The sequence below is a fragment of the Octodon degus genome, unplaced genomic scaffold (assembly GCF_000260255.1).
Source record: "Octodon degus isolate 3935 unplaced genomic scaffold, OctDeg1.0 scaffold00044, whole genome shotgun sequence".
Taxonomy (NCBI): domain Eukaryota; kingdom Metazoa; phylum Chordata; class Mammalia; order Rodentia; family Octodontidae; genus Octodon; species Octodon degus.
In genome coordinates, this window is record NW_004524620.1 from 13,072,915 (window position 1) to 13,090,833 (window position 17,919).

General features: G+C 41.6%; 1 protein-coding gene and 1 non-coding gene across 2 annotated transcripts in view; both read right to left on the minus strand.

Annotated features, from left to right (window-relative positions):
* Positions 1 to 238: 238 nt before the first annotated feature.
* Haus6 (HAUS augmin like complex subunit 6) overlaps positions 239 to 17,919 on the minus strand; it is a 48,978-nt gene continuing 31,297 nt past the window's right edge. Inside the window, exons 12-17 of the mRNA XM_023715813.1 lie at positions 15,899 to 15,980; positions 10,533 to 10,599; positions 10,050 to 10,235; positions 5,827 to 5,962; positions 2,122 to 3,171; positions 239 to 673 (exon numbers count right to left, since the gene is read on the minus strand). Of these exons, the coding sequence (XP_023571581.1) occupies positions 618 to 673; positions 2,122 to 3,171; positions 5,827 to 5,962; positions 10,050 to 10,235; positions 10,533 to 10,599; positions 15,899 to 15,980 (1,577 nt within the window). The 3' untranslated portion in view covers positions 239 to 617. The remainder of the gene's footprint in view (positions 674 to 2,121; positions 3,172 to 5,826; positions 5,963 to 10,049; positions 10,236 to 10,532; positions 10,600 to 15,898; positions 15,981 to 17,919) is intronic.
* LOC111816926 lies at positions 10,676 to 10,806 on the minus strand. Its single transcript, XR_002821232.1, has one exon.

Genomic DNA, 17,919 nt, shown 5'->3' on the forward strand with positions numbered 1-17,919 from the left:
CAGTGTTCCTTAAGTGTCTTGTCACTGCCTTTTTCCTTTTCTCTAAATTCTTCCTGCCCTGGTCTTCACTTAATACATGTATACTTTATTTCACCCAATATCATTTTCAGGATCTACTTGAATAATCATTAAACCAATTTAGAACACTCTAAATGGTAAAATTTGTCTTTTTTACTGTATTTCCCAAGGTAATACTTTAATCACTTTTTTTGGTACCAGAATGTTCCATAAAGAACCAATAAGTGTTTTATTTCTCTAAAATGAAAGATGAATATATCCAGTGGCTGTTTAACCATTTAGTCAGTCCATCAAAAGCCACTCATGTTAACTGAAATTGTAACAAATCACTTTTGTTATTTACTTAATGCTTACAAGATTATTCAACACAATGACTTCCCACAACTTAACATTTCACCTTCATATCACTAGGAAGAAAAAAATCCAAACATACTTTCCTCATCTAAAAACATCACAAGAAGCTAAGAGGCGCTTAGGATCTTTATACATCTTTGAAACCTAGTGTTACACTTCTAACTGTGTACTTAAGTTACAAATCACTTCCTGTTCCGCAACATGGCTTCAATTCGGTGCATCACACTTAAATTACAGGTACTGCATCAGGCTGTCGAGTCCGGTGCTTCCGCATTAAGGCTCTTATTCAAGATTTCTTCTTCTGTAAAATGGATTTTAAAAAAGAAAGTCATCAACAAAACACATTATAAATATATAGATTCCAAGTAGAAACAAATTCCTTAATTTGAAAAGCCTGATACTTATGGAAATACTCAAACTACGATACAATTACCACTTTACTTACCTTCCTCCAAAGAGTAACTCATTTTTCCTAGAACACTTTGTGAAATACCAGTGTTTATCGCTGGTCAATTGAGTGTATCACTAACTCTACATCTGTCCAAACAAGCAATACGAGCAATTTTTTTAACATGTTACGAGGAAAATTTTCAAACACACAAAAGTGAACAGAATCATGACTAATCTAGTGTATCTAAAATATGGTTTCAATTATTAATCCTAAAATTATGGGTTGACTTGTATCTCTCAAAAGTTATTAAATTCGGGGCCAGGGAGACAGCTCAGTAGAATAAGCACTTGCCTGGCAAGTTCAAGGGCCTGAGTTCAATCCCTGTTCCGCACCAAAAAAAAAAAGAGGTTTTTAAATTCTAACCTCAGTGCCTCAGAACATGGCCTTAATTGCAAAGTCATTATAGACACAATTAGCCATAAATGAGGTCACACTGGAATAACATAGGCCTTTTAATACAACTAGTTTCCATGTAAAAAGACTGCCACAAAAGAGAAGAACGCATGTGAAGACAGGGTCAAACAGGGTCAAAGACTGGGTTAGGAGGCCGCAGTCCGGGAACACCTGGGGTAACCGCAGTCTGGGAGGACTAAGGAAAGATCCCCTGCACTAATGGCTTCAGAGAGAACACAAGGATTTTGGACTTCTAGTCTCTAGAAGTTATGTCTCCAGAATCACCAAGTTCCAAGTTACCCAGCCTGTGGCACTTTGCTACGGCACAGGACACTACAGCAATGACTGTGTCTTGTTTCTTCTACCCTCATTCCCACCACCAGATTTACATCCCAACGAATCTCACCTATGACACCAACACAACAGAGTTAGTTTTGGTTTTGCGACCGGGTCTTACTTTGTAGTGCAGGCTGGCCTTGAACTCACTATGTAGTCCAGGCTGGCCTCAAACGTGCAGCAATCCTGCTGCCTGAGGCTGAGTGCTGGGACTACAGGTGTGCCACACCATGCTCAGTTTACAACAATATTTAAGTGTTTCTCAACTTCTTAGAAGTTAACTTCCATTGGATTTTGATGAGATTTACATTCAGTAGTTTATATTACAAAATCAGTAAGTTTCAAAAGCAAAAATATGTTTATACTCTTGCCCTAGCCAGTTGTAAACTACTACACATCAGCAGATTCTCAAAGTACTCACAGTGACAGCTCACCTTTCACGGAAGTAAATAAAATGCAGATGCTGTCATTAACAGCCAATATCATATACCATTCACTGTGTACTATTTTTATGAAGTATAAAAGAAAACGTCAACAGATGAATATGCACATATTTAGTAAAATCTTACCTTTTAAACTAGGTAGAAGTTCTAGAGGACTACATGGTTCTCCAACGCTACGTGGCACGATGGTCCTCAATTTTTGCTCCACTGGAGAAAACTTAATTAGTGGTGACAGAGACTGTTTTCCTTCACCAAGCGACAGGCACAAAGATGGCTTTGCACAGCCAGTGAGCAAATCATCACTGTCCAAAATATGAAGCATATTATCTGCTTGCATGTTTTTGGCTACAGCACTCACTTCTCGTTCGTGTCTTTCAAGAACTTCAGGATTAGAGAGATAAGATTCTTCCCTTGTCTTGGGAAGAGATTTCTTTAGAGCCTCGTAATTACTGTGAATAGCCTGGAAACTGAATTCTGATTCTGGAGCCATCTGTTCTCCTTTCATAACATCATCCAAAAAAGTGCCACTGTGCACAGGGCTATTCGATGCCAGTTTAAAGTGGGTCTCAGAACTACCAGAGCTATTGAGACTCAGACGGCCAACTTCTTCTGGAAGAGTTTCATGTAATATGCCAAAATCCATATCATTAAGACTCTTAGAACTAATTCCACTTAATATCTGAAAAGAGTCCCATAACACAGTCTTATACATGAAAGTTTCATTGTGAGAAGCCTGTGGGTGCTCCAATGCTTTAACACATTTATCTTCACTCCTACCCATCATCACATTGATCCTATTACGTACAGAAGGAGAAAGCTCCATTGGGCTAGTTTCTGAAAGCTTGGTCGGTAAAGCTGCACATTCTAAGTCTTGCTTACAAACTATTTTCTTACTTAACAAATCGGACTTGTTTTCTGTCATGGGTTCACCGATATGACTAGTCACAGGTTTCTCAGGCACATCCTCAAGACAGTCCAAAACGACTTTCTCTTCAGGCAAGTAAGACTGGCTAAAATCTGAGAAAAGGCTGGCCACGCTGAACTCTCTTTGACTGTGCAACACAGGTAAGGACTCTGGCAATACTTCTCCACGGTGAGTATCCATCTGAATTGGTTCTGTACTTCCAGTATCTTCCATTTCAACAGCTTGTCTCCAGGAGCTCCTACCTTCAGTTACTAATCAAAGGAGGAAAATAATTCACAATTTACTAATATTGTCAAAGTACAGAATGATACCGAACATTTTATTTCTTGTGCTGCAAATAAAACTACTGATGAAGTTTATATCCCCAAAATATACTGGTTGAATGACAAGACTCCTTGACAGAACAAACCCCAAAACAGAACTCCAACTGATCAAACACAAAGTAAACATACACAAAAGCTGTTTTCTTCTTTTGGGGGAGGGGCTGTTTCATTTTGAGACTAGCTCTCACTACATTGCCCAAGTCAGCTCAAACTTTCGATCCTGCTGCCTGTGTCCAAGTGGAGCTGGGATTTCGTTATGGATGTGTCCACATGTCTCTCCAAAGCCTCACGCAGTCACAGATGGGGCTTCTTCAGAGGTGGCTGGCTCTAGAGCATGTGACGTGGGATTAAAAGCATGTGATTCTAAGTCTGTGTGCTTTGCTTGGTATAGTTCTGGGTGTAAGTGTGACCCACCCTGCGGGAGGCAGGCAAACACCCTCGACAGAACAGAAGAGGGACAGAGAAGCTGTTGCTGCTGCCTGCGTGCTCTGCTGCCTTCCGCCTGCCACACACTGTCTCTCCTCCGTCATGCCTGTCTGCCAGGGCACGCTGCCTTGGAGCAGCCGGTTATGGAACGAAACCTCTACAAATTGCTGAGCCAAGACAAACCTTTCCTCCTTTAACTTCGAGGGCTGGGTATTTTGTCTCAGCAAAGAGAAAAGCAACCAAGATAGCAGGTAATTAAGACAAAATAAGAACAGTAACTAATTCCCAGCACCTAGACAAACACTATTCCTGAAATGTGCATATACTTTCATACACTATATATGAACTACATGTATTAAAGACATTTTCTTTTTTTTTTTTTTGTGGAACCAGGGATTGAACTCAGGCACTTGCGCTTGCCAAGGAAGCGTTTACTCCACTGAACCATCTCCCTGGCCCCAAAAAAAGACATTTTCTTGCCTGTCTAGACCAGGGCTCAGCAAGCTTTCTCCACAAGCACTTGGGAGGCTGAGGCAGGAGGAACACTGCGAGTTCAAAGTCAGGCTGGGCTACATAGTGAGTCCACGGCCAGCCTGAATTTCAGAACAAGACCCTTTCTCCAGAACACAAAGCTTTTTCTTTAAGGCCACACAGCATTACTTTAGGCTTTGCAGGTCATGTGCTCCAGCACAGTTGCTTGACTCTGCCATCACAGCATGAAAGTAGCTATATAAGTACAGCTACTTATACAGTAAGTCAACAAATAAGCAAGATCGCGTCCAATACAACTTCATTTGCAAAAACACTGCAGATTCGGTTCACAGGCAGGGAATGGCCTAGATGGAAGTATTCAACCAATATAATCTGTACTGCTTACGTAATGAAACCAGTATATCACAGTCGGCTTACATGAATTAGAGACTCCAAAAGGACCCAGGACTCTTACTTCGGGAGGAGGAAAGAAATCTCTGTAGTTTCTGGCTGTTGCCTCAGACTGCTGACTGGGAAAACCTGGCCTCCATACTTTCTAAATGTGGATCACAGATCAAATCTGAAGGCAGATTTCTTAAATGTGATCGAATAAAATATCATCCAGACAACAGTAGAATAAGTGCTTCCCTGGCAAGTACAAGGGCCTGAGTTCAATCCCTGGTTCCGCAAAAAAAAAAAAAAAAAAAAAATCATCCAGACAAAAAGCTCAAAGCCAAGGTCCACAACAAAAACAAAATTGTGTTGTTTTAAGAGCTTACACATCTGGGCAGGCATGGCAGCACATGCCCGTGCTCCCTGCACTCGGGAGGCTAAGACAGGAGGATCGCTATGAATTTGAGTCCAGCCTGGGCTACAAATTAAGCTCAAGGTCAGCCTGAACTGTGCATCAAGACCCTGTCTCAAGAAGACCAAATAGAGGGGCCGGGGAAATGGCTCAGTGGAATAAGTGCTTCCCTGGCAAGTACAAGGGTCTGAGTTCAATCCCTGGTTCCGGGGAAAAAAGACCAAAAACACCAAAAAGAAAACTTTAAAAAAGAGCTTACACTTCTGCTAAGTACACTAAAGCCAAGACATACTCCTAAGGAAAGTGCTTTGTGAATGTGCCCACCCTGAGTTTCCAAAGAGCCCCTATATCAGAACAAACAGCCATCACCAATAAATTGAAAGATAAAGAAATGAATTTTAAAATGTTTCTAGGTGGGGCCCTGCCCCTTAGCTCAGCTCTTTAAATGGCTGCTTCAACAAAGCAGTCAGGCTCAGCTTGCTGTGGTTGGATCCCCACAACTCAAGCCAGCCAAACCTGCCCTGAAGGCATTCAGAGCAAAAAAAAAAAAAAATCCTTAAAATGTTTCTAGGGCTGGCCAAATAGCTCAGCAGATTAAAGTGCCTGCAAGCAGGTGCAGGGGCCAGGGTTCGATCTCCTGGGCCTGCCATGCCAGCCCCACCCCCAGGGCATGCTGAGATGGCAATTGAGCCTGTAATTCCAGCTTTTGGGAGGCTGTGAACAGGAGAATCACTATGAGTCCAATCTAGCAGTGAGACCCTGAACACCCTGCAGACCCTTCCCTAAAATAAAAAAAAAAAAAAAAAAGTTTTCAAAAGATCTATCAGACCACATATCTAAGAGCAATGCTAAGACAAAGAAATTAGAAAACATTAACTTACTCAAATTTTCTGGAGTTCGAGGAATCTGTTTCCTTGTTAAGAAGGGGTTAGAAACTATAGAGTCAATTAGTTCTTCTAATTTTACTTCTTTTCCTTCAGAGACCTGTGGTGAATTAGATAAAACTGCCCTAGCAACCTAAAGCAGAAAAGGAAAAAATTAAAATTACCAAGCCCACTGGTACCATGCAATAAAAACAATAAAAAGCACTTCAGAAGCGGCACTGAAGCAAAAACAAGACAAAAATGAGTCTCCCGAATACTATGTATCACATAGATACAATCCTTCAAAGTGAAATGGAACACAAAACTGTGAGAGTGTGTTAGTTGATACATTGTGTCAACTTGGCTGAATGGGGGTCTAGCCCCGCAGGTGGGCAGGGCCCAGGAATGGAGAAAGGCTTCCGTGGCCCGCCCTGCTTCCGTGGCGAAGTCCCAGTCCTCGGAGGAGCTTGATCTCAGCAGCCACGCCACTTTGGAGGAGCTCCGATCTGCGCTGTGGAGCGCCGGTCTTCGCGGTCAGCGCAGAAGGAAGAGAGAGGCTTGATGGACGCCCTGCTGCCACTCCTTCTCTGCTCATTGTTTTCTGCTCCATGAACTGCTGACGTTTGCCTTGAAGCCAGTGGAATATGGACTGAACCCTCCAGTAACTGTGAGTTAATAAACCTTTCCTTCCTTCCTTTTGAGTGTCGGGTATTTGTCCCAGCAACGAGTAAAAAGTAACTAAGACAGAGGGTTTTGGTTTTTTTTTCCCTCTAGGTCATTTTAAATGGATAACCTATTAATAAGAAAGAATAGATAAGAGTCTTGTAAAGATTTAGCAGCACTCAAGAGGCTGAGGCAGGAGGACTACTGCAAATTTGAGGCCAGCCTGGACTACAAAATGAGCTCAAGGCCAGCCTGAACTGTATATCAAGACCCTATCTCAAAAAGAAAAAATAAATGAAAGATTTAGGGCTAGAGCTGGGGAGATGGCTCAGGAGAATAAACACTTCCCTAGCAAGCACAAGGGTCTAAGCCAATCCCAGGTTCCGCAAAAAAAAAAAAAAAAGATTTAGAGCAAGCTGACAGCAAAATGACCTAAGCTGTTAACTGCTACCACCTACAGTGCCACAATTCTGAGACTGTCACACTGAGACTCCTAGTCTCTTGCAGTGTGTCACCCCTATTAACACAGGTGCCTTCCAACAACACACTCCTCTGCCAGAGACCTGTTATGGTTTGTGTCTAGTTGTCCCCCCAAAACCTCATGCAGTCATGGGGTGTGGACTTCTAGAGTTTGTGTTAACTCATGATCCACTGGGATTATGTGTGAGCCAAGGCTGGGATTATGGGTTTTAGTACTGCTGGGATTACCCATAGGTGGGTAAATATTGGGAAGTACCCATAGGTGTGAGTACTTCCCCTACCCTGGGGCAGGTAATTTGCATTACAATGTAAGGTGGGAAGAGAAGCCAGGGGCTTGAGCTGCTGCTACCCCTCCTTTTGCACTCTTCCTCTTTGCCACCACCATGAAAGGCTGCCCTCTGCCCTGTGCCACTCTGCCTTGGAGCCAGCTGAGTGTCGACTGAAACCTCCAGTAACTGTGAGCTAAATAAACCTTTGCTTCCTTCATTTTGAGTGTCAGGTATTTGTCCCAGCAACGAAAGAAGAGTAACTAAGACAAGACCTCATTACCAGATCCAACTCAGTAAACAAGGAATAAGAGTACATTCTAAAATAGAGGGAAGGGGCTGGGGAGATGGCTCAGTGGAATAAGTGCTTCCCTAGCAAGCACAAGGGTCTGAGTTCAATCCCCGGTTCAGCAAAAAAAAAAAAAAAAAAGGGAAAAAATTACAGTATGAAAACAGCCAGATGTGGGGGGCACATAGCTATAATGCCAGCATTTGGGAGACTAAGGGAGAAGGATTGCTGTAAATACGAGGCCAGCACAAACCACACGGTGAGACCCTGTCTCTAAAGCGAATCGTCCGGGTGTGGTGGTGCACAGCAGCAAGACTAGCACTCAGAGGCTGTTAGGATAGCTGTGGGCTACCACGCGAGCTCAAGGCCAGCCTGAACCGCACAGCGCAAGAAATAGCCCTCTATTATATCAATAAAACAAGGATAAAAATTAAAATCACTGAAAACTAATTTCCTAAAAAATATATTGAGATTACCCCAAGAGGTCTTCTTAGAATTAAAACATCGACTATCTCTTGTAAACATTATTAAAATTAATTGCAATTTTATCTTCAAAGTCTCATTTTAGGGCTTTGCTTCTCTAATTCATTCCATTCTACCATTAACCTAAATTGTATTTTATTATTATTCTTTAATCTTTTTATTTATTTGGTACAGGGTCTTACTACGAACCTCAAGACTCTAGTGATCCTCCTGTCTCAGCCTCCCAAGTGCTGGGATTATAGGCATGGGCCACCATGCGCAGTATTGGTGGCCTGCAGGTACGAGCACAACATGTAGTGCTGGGGAATCAAACTCTTTGCACTTGCCAGGCAGGAACTTAGACCGCTGAGCTATCTCCCCAGCCTCAATATAAATTCTATTAACCACAAAACAGAACATTTTCCCCACAATTAAGAAAGAAAGAGCAGGCAAGATAGCTCAGCAGATTAAGCTCCTGCTTTGGCAAGGGTAGGGACCAAGCCCCACCCCCAGGGCACACTGAGTCAGCAAACAAGTCCTGGCATGGTAGTGCATGCCTGTAATCCCAGCCCTGGGGAGGCTGAAAACAGGAGATCACCACAAGTTCAAGCTTTGTAGTGAGACACTGTACCAAATACATAAGTGGGAAAAACAAAAAAGAAAAAAGTGACCCATCTTTGCTTTAGTGTTCACTAGCTACAGAGAAACAACAGAACTTTAAAGATTTAAAAGTATTGACAGAACATGAAACTGGCACATATATTACAAATAAGAAAAGTAACGTTTTTTTCATTTGAGGGCTGGCCAAACAGCTGAGCAGACTAAAGCACCTGCAAGCAGGCCCAGGGGCTGGGGGTTCTGACACCCAGACCTGCTGTGCCTGTGCCACCCAGGCCCTGGCCCTGGCCCCACCCTCAGGCCACGGTGAGAGGGCAATTGAGACTGGGCACAGTGGCATGCGCCTGTAATCCTAGCTCTTGGGAGGCTGTAAACAGGCGGATCACTACGAGTCTGATCTAGTAATGAGACCCTGAACTCCCTGTAGACCCTTCCCTAAAAAAAAAAATTTTTAAATTCTCTTATTTGGATAATACTCAGTTTGATCAGGAGAGAACTTTGAATTAATATTATGTAAACCAAACTCTTCTTTAAGTCACTCAGAAATGAAAAGCTCAATTACTTCACCAAATTAAAATAATGCTAATAGGGCTGTTGAGATAGCTCATCGGACCAAGTGCCTACTTAGGCAAGCATGGGGACCAGGTTTGATTCCCAGCACCACATGCTGTGCCGGCCCCAGCCCCAGGCACACTGAGCCGGCCACCAAGACTGGGTGGTGTGGTGGCACATGTCTGAAATCCCAGCCCTGGTGAGGCTGAAAACAAGAGGATTACTACAAGTCCGAGCTGTATAGTGAGGCCCTGTACCAAATGCATAAAATAAATAAATAATGCTAAGGTATGTTATGAAAAATATGCCAGTAAAATAAAATTAGTGAATGGCTTGAGTTTTCAGTTTGTATAAACTGAGTTCTGCAATACTGAACAACAGTATTCTGTGGTCATTTACCAGTGAAAAGTATAATAACATGAAGGGACAGATCAAGCTAGAAAGTCAAGTTCATAAATAGCAACACATTTAAATCATTGAAATATTTAGGGGGAGAAAACTTTCAGTGATAATACAAATTGCTTATTCTATGTTCTCATACTCAAAAAGAGAAAGCTAAGAAATAGACGCACTGACATAGTTAAATAAGCACACTCATTAGGTGCATTTACCTAACAATTTATATGAAGGTTAACCACCAATGTATCGGACCAGTGATTTTTGTATTCTCAGATGACAGTTCTAGAACGAAAAGTAGGTTCTAAACCTACTGCTACCTAAGCTTATATGAAGTCTGTCTATGTCTCCTTCTTGGGGGGCCAACTCTGCTCTGTTATTTTTATCTTCTGTGTCCACCTGTGCTGTCCCCAACAGATTACCTCAGTTAATAATTTACTGCATTTCCCTTCTTACACCACCACCAGCAAGAAAAGTAATAGGAATTAAGTACCCTTATTAAGTGTTTTTCTAACCTCTTCCACCAGGAGATCTTGCTCTTTCTGGAACGGGTCCCTTTTTTCGGCTGGCAGAGACCCTCCGGACATCCTATTCTCTGCATCCTCTGCAGCATCCCACAATACAGAGTTCTGCCCTTCCAATTCTGGAATTTTCTTAGAAATTATTTCACCTTTCTCTTTGGGAGCTCTCATCACTGTATCCTGAGAAGAGATATATATGTTAAAAGTATAATAATCATGGCTAAGTCAGAAGCTGTCTTCACTACCCAGTCATGATTATGAATCTAGTAAAAGTTAGTATTATATGAAATTATGTTTACTAGCAGAATTAAATAATTCCAACATTTTCTACTTAGCAAACAATGTATAAACAGAAATGACACAAAATGCAAAACTATTAGGAAAGATGAAAATATAGTTTCATTAAACTATTACATCAACAAAAACAAACGATGTTTTACAATACTTTAGTCTGAACGGAAAATCATCAGAATATACCTTTCCAAGTAGCGCAACACTGTTTCTCTCTGACGATGAAGCTGACCGCAACAGAAAAGAGGCAGAACTAAAAGGAAAAACAGCAAATTCCACTGTAAGGAAGAGAATTCCATCCACATGATGCATGCTAAACACTGCAAAGAAACTGTCTGCCCCGCATCTGTCCGTTACGATTTCACTCAATTCGTCCCGGTCATCAAAAAGCACTTTATTCTAGGGAGGTGTGGTGACAATTAGAGCAGCATTTCAGCTCAATTTGTGTATCTGCCTCCCAATTCCAGACATTCTGCTTACGTGCTCTACACACTTCAAGCTGCTGGTGCTCGTATTCTGTTCGCGCATGTCTGTGACACAGCTGGAGCTCCTCACCGGGCATGGCGGCACACAGACATGGGGCCTATCTTATTTCTCCTTGCTCTTCCTTCTCTCTACCCCAGTAGTATGTTTGTAAAGGGTTGAAAAGCACTCAAAAGCTGGAGTAGTTTAAAAAGAAATCCAGTAAACTAGAATTGCACTATTACAACATCCTCAAGAGTCCACATCACAGAATTTAATTGTAGGACAGATTTCAAAAGATTCTTTTGAGCACAAGCCTGTAATTCCAGCACTCAGAAGGCTGAGGCAGGAGGATTGTTGAGTCCAGCATGGGCTACAAAGTGAACTCAAGTCCAAGCTGAACTATGTAGTGAAACCCTGCCTCAAAAAGACAAACAAACAAAAAGAGCTTCTGTTATTACATGGCCAAAATCCATTTCTCATATGCTGCCCTTGGCACTATTGCAAATGCTTCATACATAGTAGACACAGTTTATTCAGTTTTAGTTAGCCTATACACTGCACTGCTTTACGTTTTAGATTCCCTTGTCCCTTTGAATAAACAATAAAACTTCATGTATCTTTTCATCATAGTGTTATTAAAAATTAAAAACCTTAAAAGAAATGATAACTTTAATGTTGATCTCAAAAGATAAGGCAAAAAAACTTTCCTATTTTTTAATTTTTATTTATTTATTTTTTATTTTAGCGAAGGGTTTACAGGGTGGTCAGGGTCTATTAGATTGGACTCATAGTGATCCGCCTGCTTACAGCATCCCAAGACCTGGGATTACAGGCGCATACCACCACTCCCGGTCTTTTTTTTTTTTTTTTAATTACCACAGAAAATGCTGGGGTTTTTTTGGGGGGGTTGTTTGTTTGTTTGCTTGGGGGGTTTTTCGGAACTGGGGATTGAACTCAGGCCCTTGCACTTGCCCGGAAAGTGCTTATTCCACTGAGCCATCTCCCCAGCCCCGAAAATACTGTTAACAGCAAGCATGCTGGTACTACCTTCTTTTCAGACAGAAACACAAAATTAACAGTTTTACAAATATTTCACACAATAAAAATATATATTTTCAAGTTTTTCCAAACATGCACTCTTAAATCTTCACCTATCTTCGAAACATAACTCAAAACCATTAGGACTCAAGCTTCAGTTTAATAGGATATGATGCAAGGCAAAGACAGGACTGTGGTTTTTGCAAAATAGCTTAGTAAAGTAAGCGCGTGCCTGGCTAGTGCAAGGCCCTAAATATTCAATCGCCAGTTGGGGGGTGGAAAGGCTGGGGAGATAGCTCAGCTGTCTAAATGCCTGCCTGTCAAGGACAAAGACGGGGGCTTCAATCCCTGGTACATGCCGTGCCAGGCCCAGAAGCCACTGGCCACCAACATCGGGCGTGATGGTGCAGGCCTGTAATTCCAGTTTGGGGAGGCTGAGACACGAATTATCGCGAGCTGCGTGGTGAGACCCTGCACCAAATAAATAAATAAAAGATTTTTAAAAAGGAGGCAGCGTCCAGGACCCGCAGTCCTAGCCCAACGGTTCACTTTCCATTGACCCGCCAGTCATTAGGCGGAAGAGGAACTCTTCCCAGAACAGAGGGCAAACACTGATCCAAAGTAACAGGAACCCCTGAGACATTCTGCCAGATTTTCCACAGAATCTGCTCCACCAAAACCTGAATGTAAACCAAGAAAAGCGTCTACCGGGAAAGAACCTGGACCAAAGATTAACACAGGCGCTAAAGGCAAAGAAGGACGCAGGAAGCTGGCATGAAAACGAGATCTGTGGATAACGAGGGAGAGTAAGCTGCCACAGAAAGTTGGGAGTGATTCGGTGTACCTCTCGGGACACCTTTTAAATGCTATTTTTACCAAGGATTTTGTAAATGCTAATTTTTTAGGACTCTACTAGTTGAGATACAAAATATATAAGGATGCGCACTTCACCCTCTCCTACTCATGCTTTTGAAAGTTTTTATCATTATCAAGAAAAAGTAGGGGGGCAGGGAGAGGGCTCAGTAGAATAAGCGCTTCCCTGGCAAGCGCAAGGGCCTGAGTTCAATCTCCTGTTCCTCAAAAAAAAAAGAAAAGAAAAAGGAATACCATCTTAATGTTGGAAGCTGTGTATAAAATTGATGGACTGCTGCTTTATGATTTTAAAGCTGTGCATACTGTGGTGTTTTTACTGGGAAAACTTGAAATTTTTCATGCAGTTTTTCTAGAGCAATAATCAGCAGTGCTTTCATTCCTAGGCTTTCTGTGATTTTAATAAAAGATGGACGGTTGTGGCCACCTGCTGTGATTTAAAATAAAAGGTATTCTTGTCTGAATTTTTTTTAATTAAAACTTTACAAAAAGCCCTCAGTGGGGCCAGGGAGATGGCTCAGTAGAATAAGCGCTTCCCTGGCAAGCACAAGGGCCTGAGTTCAATTCCCAGTTCCGGCAAAAAAAAAAAGCCCTCAGAAAAAGAGCCAACAATGCATGAAACAATGTCACTAAGGCCATGACTAGGTAGGAAGACCAGCCTGCACTACAGAGCAAGACCCTGTCTAGAAAAGACAAATGAAAAACGCTGCAATGACACCTGTACAGACCAGCTCCATGCTGTCGCCGCATGAGAAGGGTAACACACGGACCCAAGAACCACTCTTCCCGTGCTGCACTGTGTCTTGTTTGCTTTCTGACTGTGGTACTGAGGACTGCCCCAGGACCTGGCACCAGCAATGCCCTGCCCTCCCCGACGCACACCCGACCCCACCCCTCCTGTGGAGACGGGGTCTATGTCATGAGCTTGCCCAGGCTGAGCTCAACTGCATCCTTCTGCCCTATCCTCCGAGCACCTGGATTACTGCCATGTGCCATCTTGCCCAGCTTGGTCATGGTTTTTAGTTTAGTAATTATATCAATAAAGTCTGCATATAGATTTCCTAATTAACCAAATTACTGAGCTAAACACAAAACAAGATATTCTTTTATTTCATTAAGATATCCTACCTACACTGCAGATGAAATACTTAACTACAAATACTATTAGCGGTGAGGAATTTTTCAGAACAGTATTACTTCCACAACACAGCAAGTCAATCTTCACGGATCTTCTGTCCCTCTATCTCTATTTAGCAATAACAACTTTCATATACCACGAATCACTTGTCCCAGAACCAAAAGCACGCCCCACCGCCCTTCAGTCTCCCAAGTCTTTGTGCACATGTATAGCGCTGGAGATGGAAGCCAGCACCTCCCAGGCATATTCTTGAAGCTCCAACCACAGATCCAGCCCTTAATATTTAAAAAGTATCAAAAAAAATACTGACAGATATAAAGAATATTTAACATCACTGGCTTTTGGCACGCTATAAAAATTATGATACGAGGAAAAAATAAAAAAGCCAATGTTACTATTCCTTCAATATGTCTACCAAGAGTTTTTCTTTAGGTACTCAAAAAGAAATCAACATCAAATCCACATGTAAGAATGAAAGCAGCCAGGGGTGATGCAGGAGGCTGAGGCAGGAGGATCGCTGCAACTCCAAGGCCAGCCTGGGCTGCATAGTGAGTTTAAGGCCAGCCTGAGCTGCACTGCCAAACCTTGTTACAAAAAGACAAAAAACAAAATGAATGTGTAATTCCTCTGCTAGTCCTGATCTCCTGCAAGCCAGCAAATGAGTGCAGAGGGACTGCCTATGGCTCAAGTTCAAATAAAAGCTTTGACTTTGGCTATGTCATTTCAGTGTACCAAGAGCATATGAAATGAACAGTGTTTGACTTAAAATTCAGAATTTTGGGGCCAGGGAGATGGCTCAGTGGAATAAGCGCTTCCCTGGCAAGCGCAAGGGCCTGAGTTCAATCCCCGGTTCTGCAAAAAAAAAAAAAAAAAAAAAATTTATAATTTTGTTTTATGATTTTCCTTCATATTTGGGAAAATTGGACTGAATAGAATTTATTTAAATCAAATGACAATTGAAAGCAAAACAAAGGAATCTATTCACTGTGTTTAATTGCTACACTATAATGTTTAATGTCCATAAAAAAATATATATTACCCAAATGAATTACATAATTTACTTCATTTAGAGATTTTTTTTTAATTTCTATAATCTGGCATTAATTGTAAGTGTCAAAATAATAGACAAAACAAGAAATAAAGAAAATAGGAGGGGGGCTGGGGAGATGACTTAGAAGAATAAGTGCTTGCCTGGGAAGCGCAAGGGCCTGAGTTCAACCCCTGGCTCCGCCAAAAAAAAAAAAAAAAAGAGAAAAAAAGAAAATAGAACTACTTCAGAAATAAGTTCAACCAAAAAAGCTCCAAGTTTTTCCTATTAAATTTTGGAGTTCATCAGACATTTTCTAATTTTCCTAAAACAAGAAGCTCTTTATCAAAAGGCCTGTCAAAAACCTGAACATAGGGCTGGCGAGATGGCTCAGTGGTCTAAAGCACCTACCTGGAACAAGCTTGGCAAAGCACAGGGATCACAGTTCGATCCCCCAGCACCACATGCCAGCCAGCCCCGCCCCCTGGTGGCTGAGCTGGTCACACACACACACACACACACACACACACACACAAATAAATAAATAAATAAATGTTAAAAAAAACAACCCGAACACATAATAAAAGTAAAAGAACAAGTTGCTCAGACTCAAGTGGGAACACACTTGATCAACCAGAGGCTACGCCACAGCCCCAGAGGGCAGAAAACGGTCTGAAAACGACCAGATGAGCTGATCTCAAACACACCCAACTCTTGTCTAAGGTGACACAGTGATTTTCAAAAAGTCCAAACACACTGATAAAATCCTCAAACTTACATTAGCTATTTTCTATATATATATTTTTTTCAAAATCCAGATATTCTCCGTGAAACCCAGTGTTCAGATAAATAAAAGGGAAAAAACATTTATGTAACATAACAATCTTTTCTGAAAATCTTGTCTGAAGTGGGAGGGGGAAAATCATATATTATCCCATAGTAAAAAAACTTAAAAACTGGCTTGAAAATGCTACTAAAATTAATGCAGGAAATAAAAATGAAAAATTATTTTACCTGTTGGCTATGTCACACACAGCTGCCAGTGTATCAATGTGTTTTCGGCAATCATTTTCTTGGTTATGTTGCTTAGGTATTTCTAAAGAAACATAAAAAATATTTACTTTTAGTTGTTTATATATTTCAATATTCTGATATTCAACAATCTCTTGAAAATGTAGAAATTTTTTTTGTCAGTGTTAGAATTCAAACCTCAGGCTTTGTACATGCTAATTGAGGTACATCCCAAGGACTAGAAAAATTTCTCAAAAGAACACTAACAACAATAAAAAAGATAATGCCAGAGTGGTCCAGGCCTATAATCCTGCTACTCAGAGTCAAGAAGATTACAAGTTCAAGGCAAGCCCAGACAAATTAATGAGGTTTTGTGTCATAATAAAATTCCTTTGAAAGAGGTAGGGTTATAACTCAGTGGAATAGTGCTTCCCTAGCACAAATCCCTGGGTTTAATCCCTAGTATCCTCCCCCACACAAATAAAGATAATTATCCAAATGTTACAATAAAGAGATAAGAAAGTACTACAAAATATCTAGTAGCGGGCTTTATAAAAAGACTAATACATTTAAAAGGCCCTGAGTTTGAAACCCAGCACAAACAAAAGGAAAAAAAAAAGACTTAAAAGACTGGTAACTCATGTCAAACTTCCAGTTATAGAATTCTCCAATGTCGTATTACCATGCTGCTTGTTTATGTGCAGAGATCATATACAATTACCATATAGGCCCAAAAGGCCCAAAAGTTATAGCAGTTAACATATTTCAGAACAGCTTTGATGACCACCATTAATATATATTTTTTCAACATCCTATCATTGTGCTGCCACTATATGAATGAGAAAAAAGTCTTCAATAACAAAATAATAGTAATAGAATAAATAGTAAAAAACTCTTCCATGAGTCAGTCTGGACAATGATGAGTAAAATGTTGTTACACTACTACAGTATTATGACAAAAGTCAACACAGGTACAAATTTTGTCTCATAAGGATATCAAAGAAGATCGGATTCTCTCTCGCCATGCTGGCTTCTAAAAGGCTTAAGGGGCCGGGGAGATGGCTCAGTGGAATAAAGCGCTTCCCTGGCAAGCGCAAAGGCCTCAGTTCAATCCCTGGTTCCGCCAAAAAAAAAAAAGGGCCAGGAGATGGTGAGTGGAATAAGTGCTTCCCTGGCAAGTACAAGGGCATGAGTTCAATCCCTGGTTCCGCCAAAAAAAAAAAAGGGCCAGGAGATGGTGAGTGGAATAAGTGCTTCCCTGGCAAGTACAAGGGCATGAGTTCAATCCCTGGTTCCGCCAAATAAATAAAAGGCTTTCTTGATATAGGTGCAGTGCACAGAATACAGTGGTGCCTTGATTCATGACCTGAACCCTTTCCACAACTCTGGTTGCAGAATTCATTTTGTGATTCCAGTTCTATAGTGCATACATGCCGCCGTTTGGCTGCAGCCACGACCATGGAGTGGATTCTACAGCCAGAATCAAGCAAGGCATTAGGTCTGTGAAGCGAGACACCACTGTACAACAGCGTAAGAAGCCAAGGTGCAGTTTTCTTCTTTAATCCATCCGGACAGTATGCCGCCTCATATCATTTTCAACAAGTTGTGTATCTCCTGATTATACTGGAGTTCACCCCAGTTTACAAAACTCACCAAAAATGCATGGAGATGCATTTCAGTGTAGAGCATCTATCTGCCTGGCTTCCTGGGTTCAACCCCCAATACTACCACCACCACCAAAAAATGAAAGCGTAACTCTACCACAAAACTAGGAGAAATTCATAAACAAAAAGTAATACTCAACGAAGCACCATATGTTGTTGGCCAGTAGGCACAGTTGAAACTTACTTGTTCAAGTTTTCTTAAAAAGTACATGGCAGGGGGGCTGGAGAGATGGCTCAGTGGTCTAAAGCACCTACTTGGAACTAGCTTGGCAAAGCATCAGGGACCGCGGTTCAATCCCCCAGCACCACATGCCAGCCATCCCCGCCCCCTGGTGGGCTGAGCTGGCCACACACACCTCT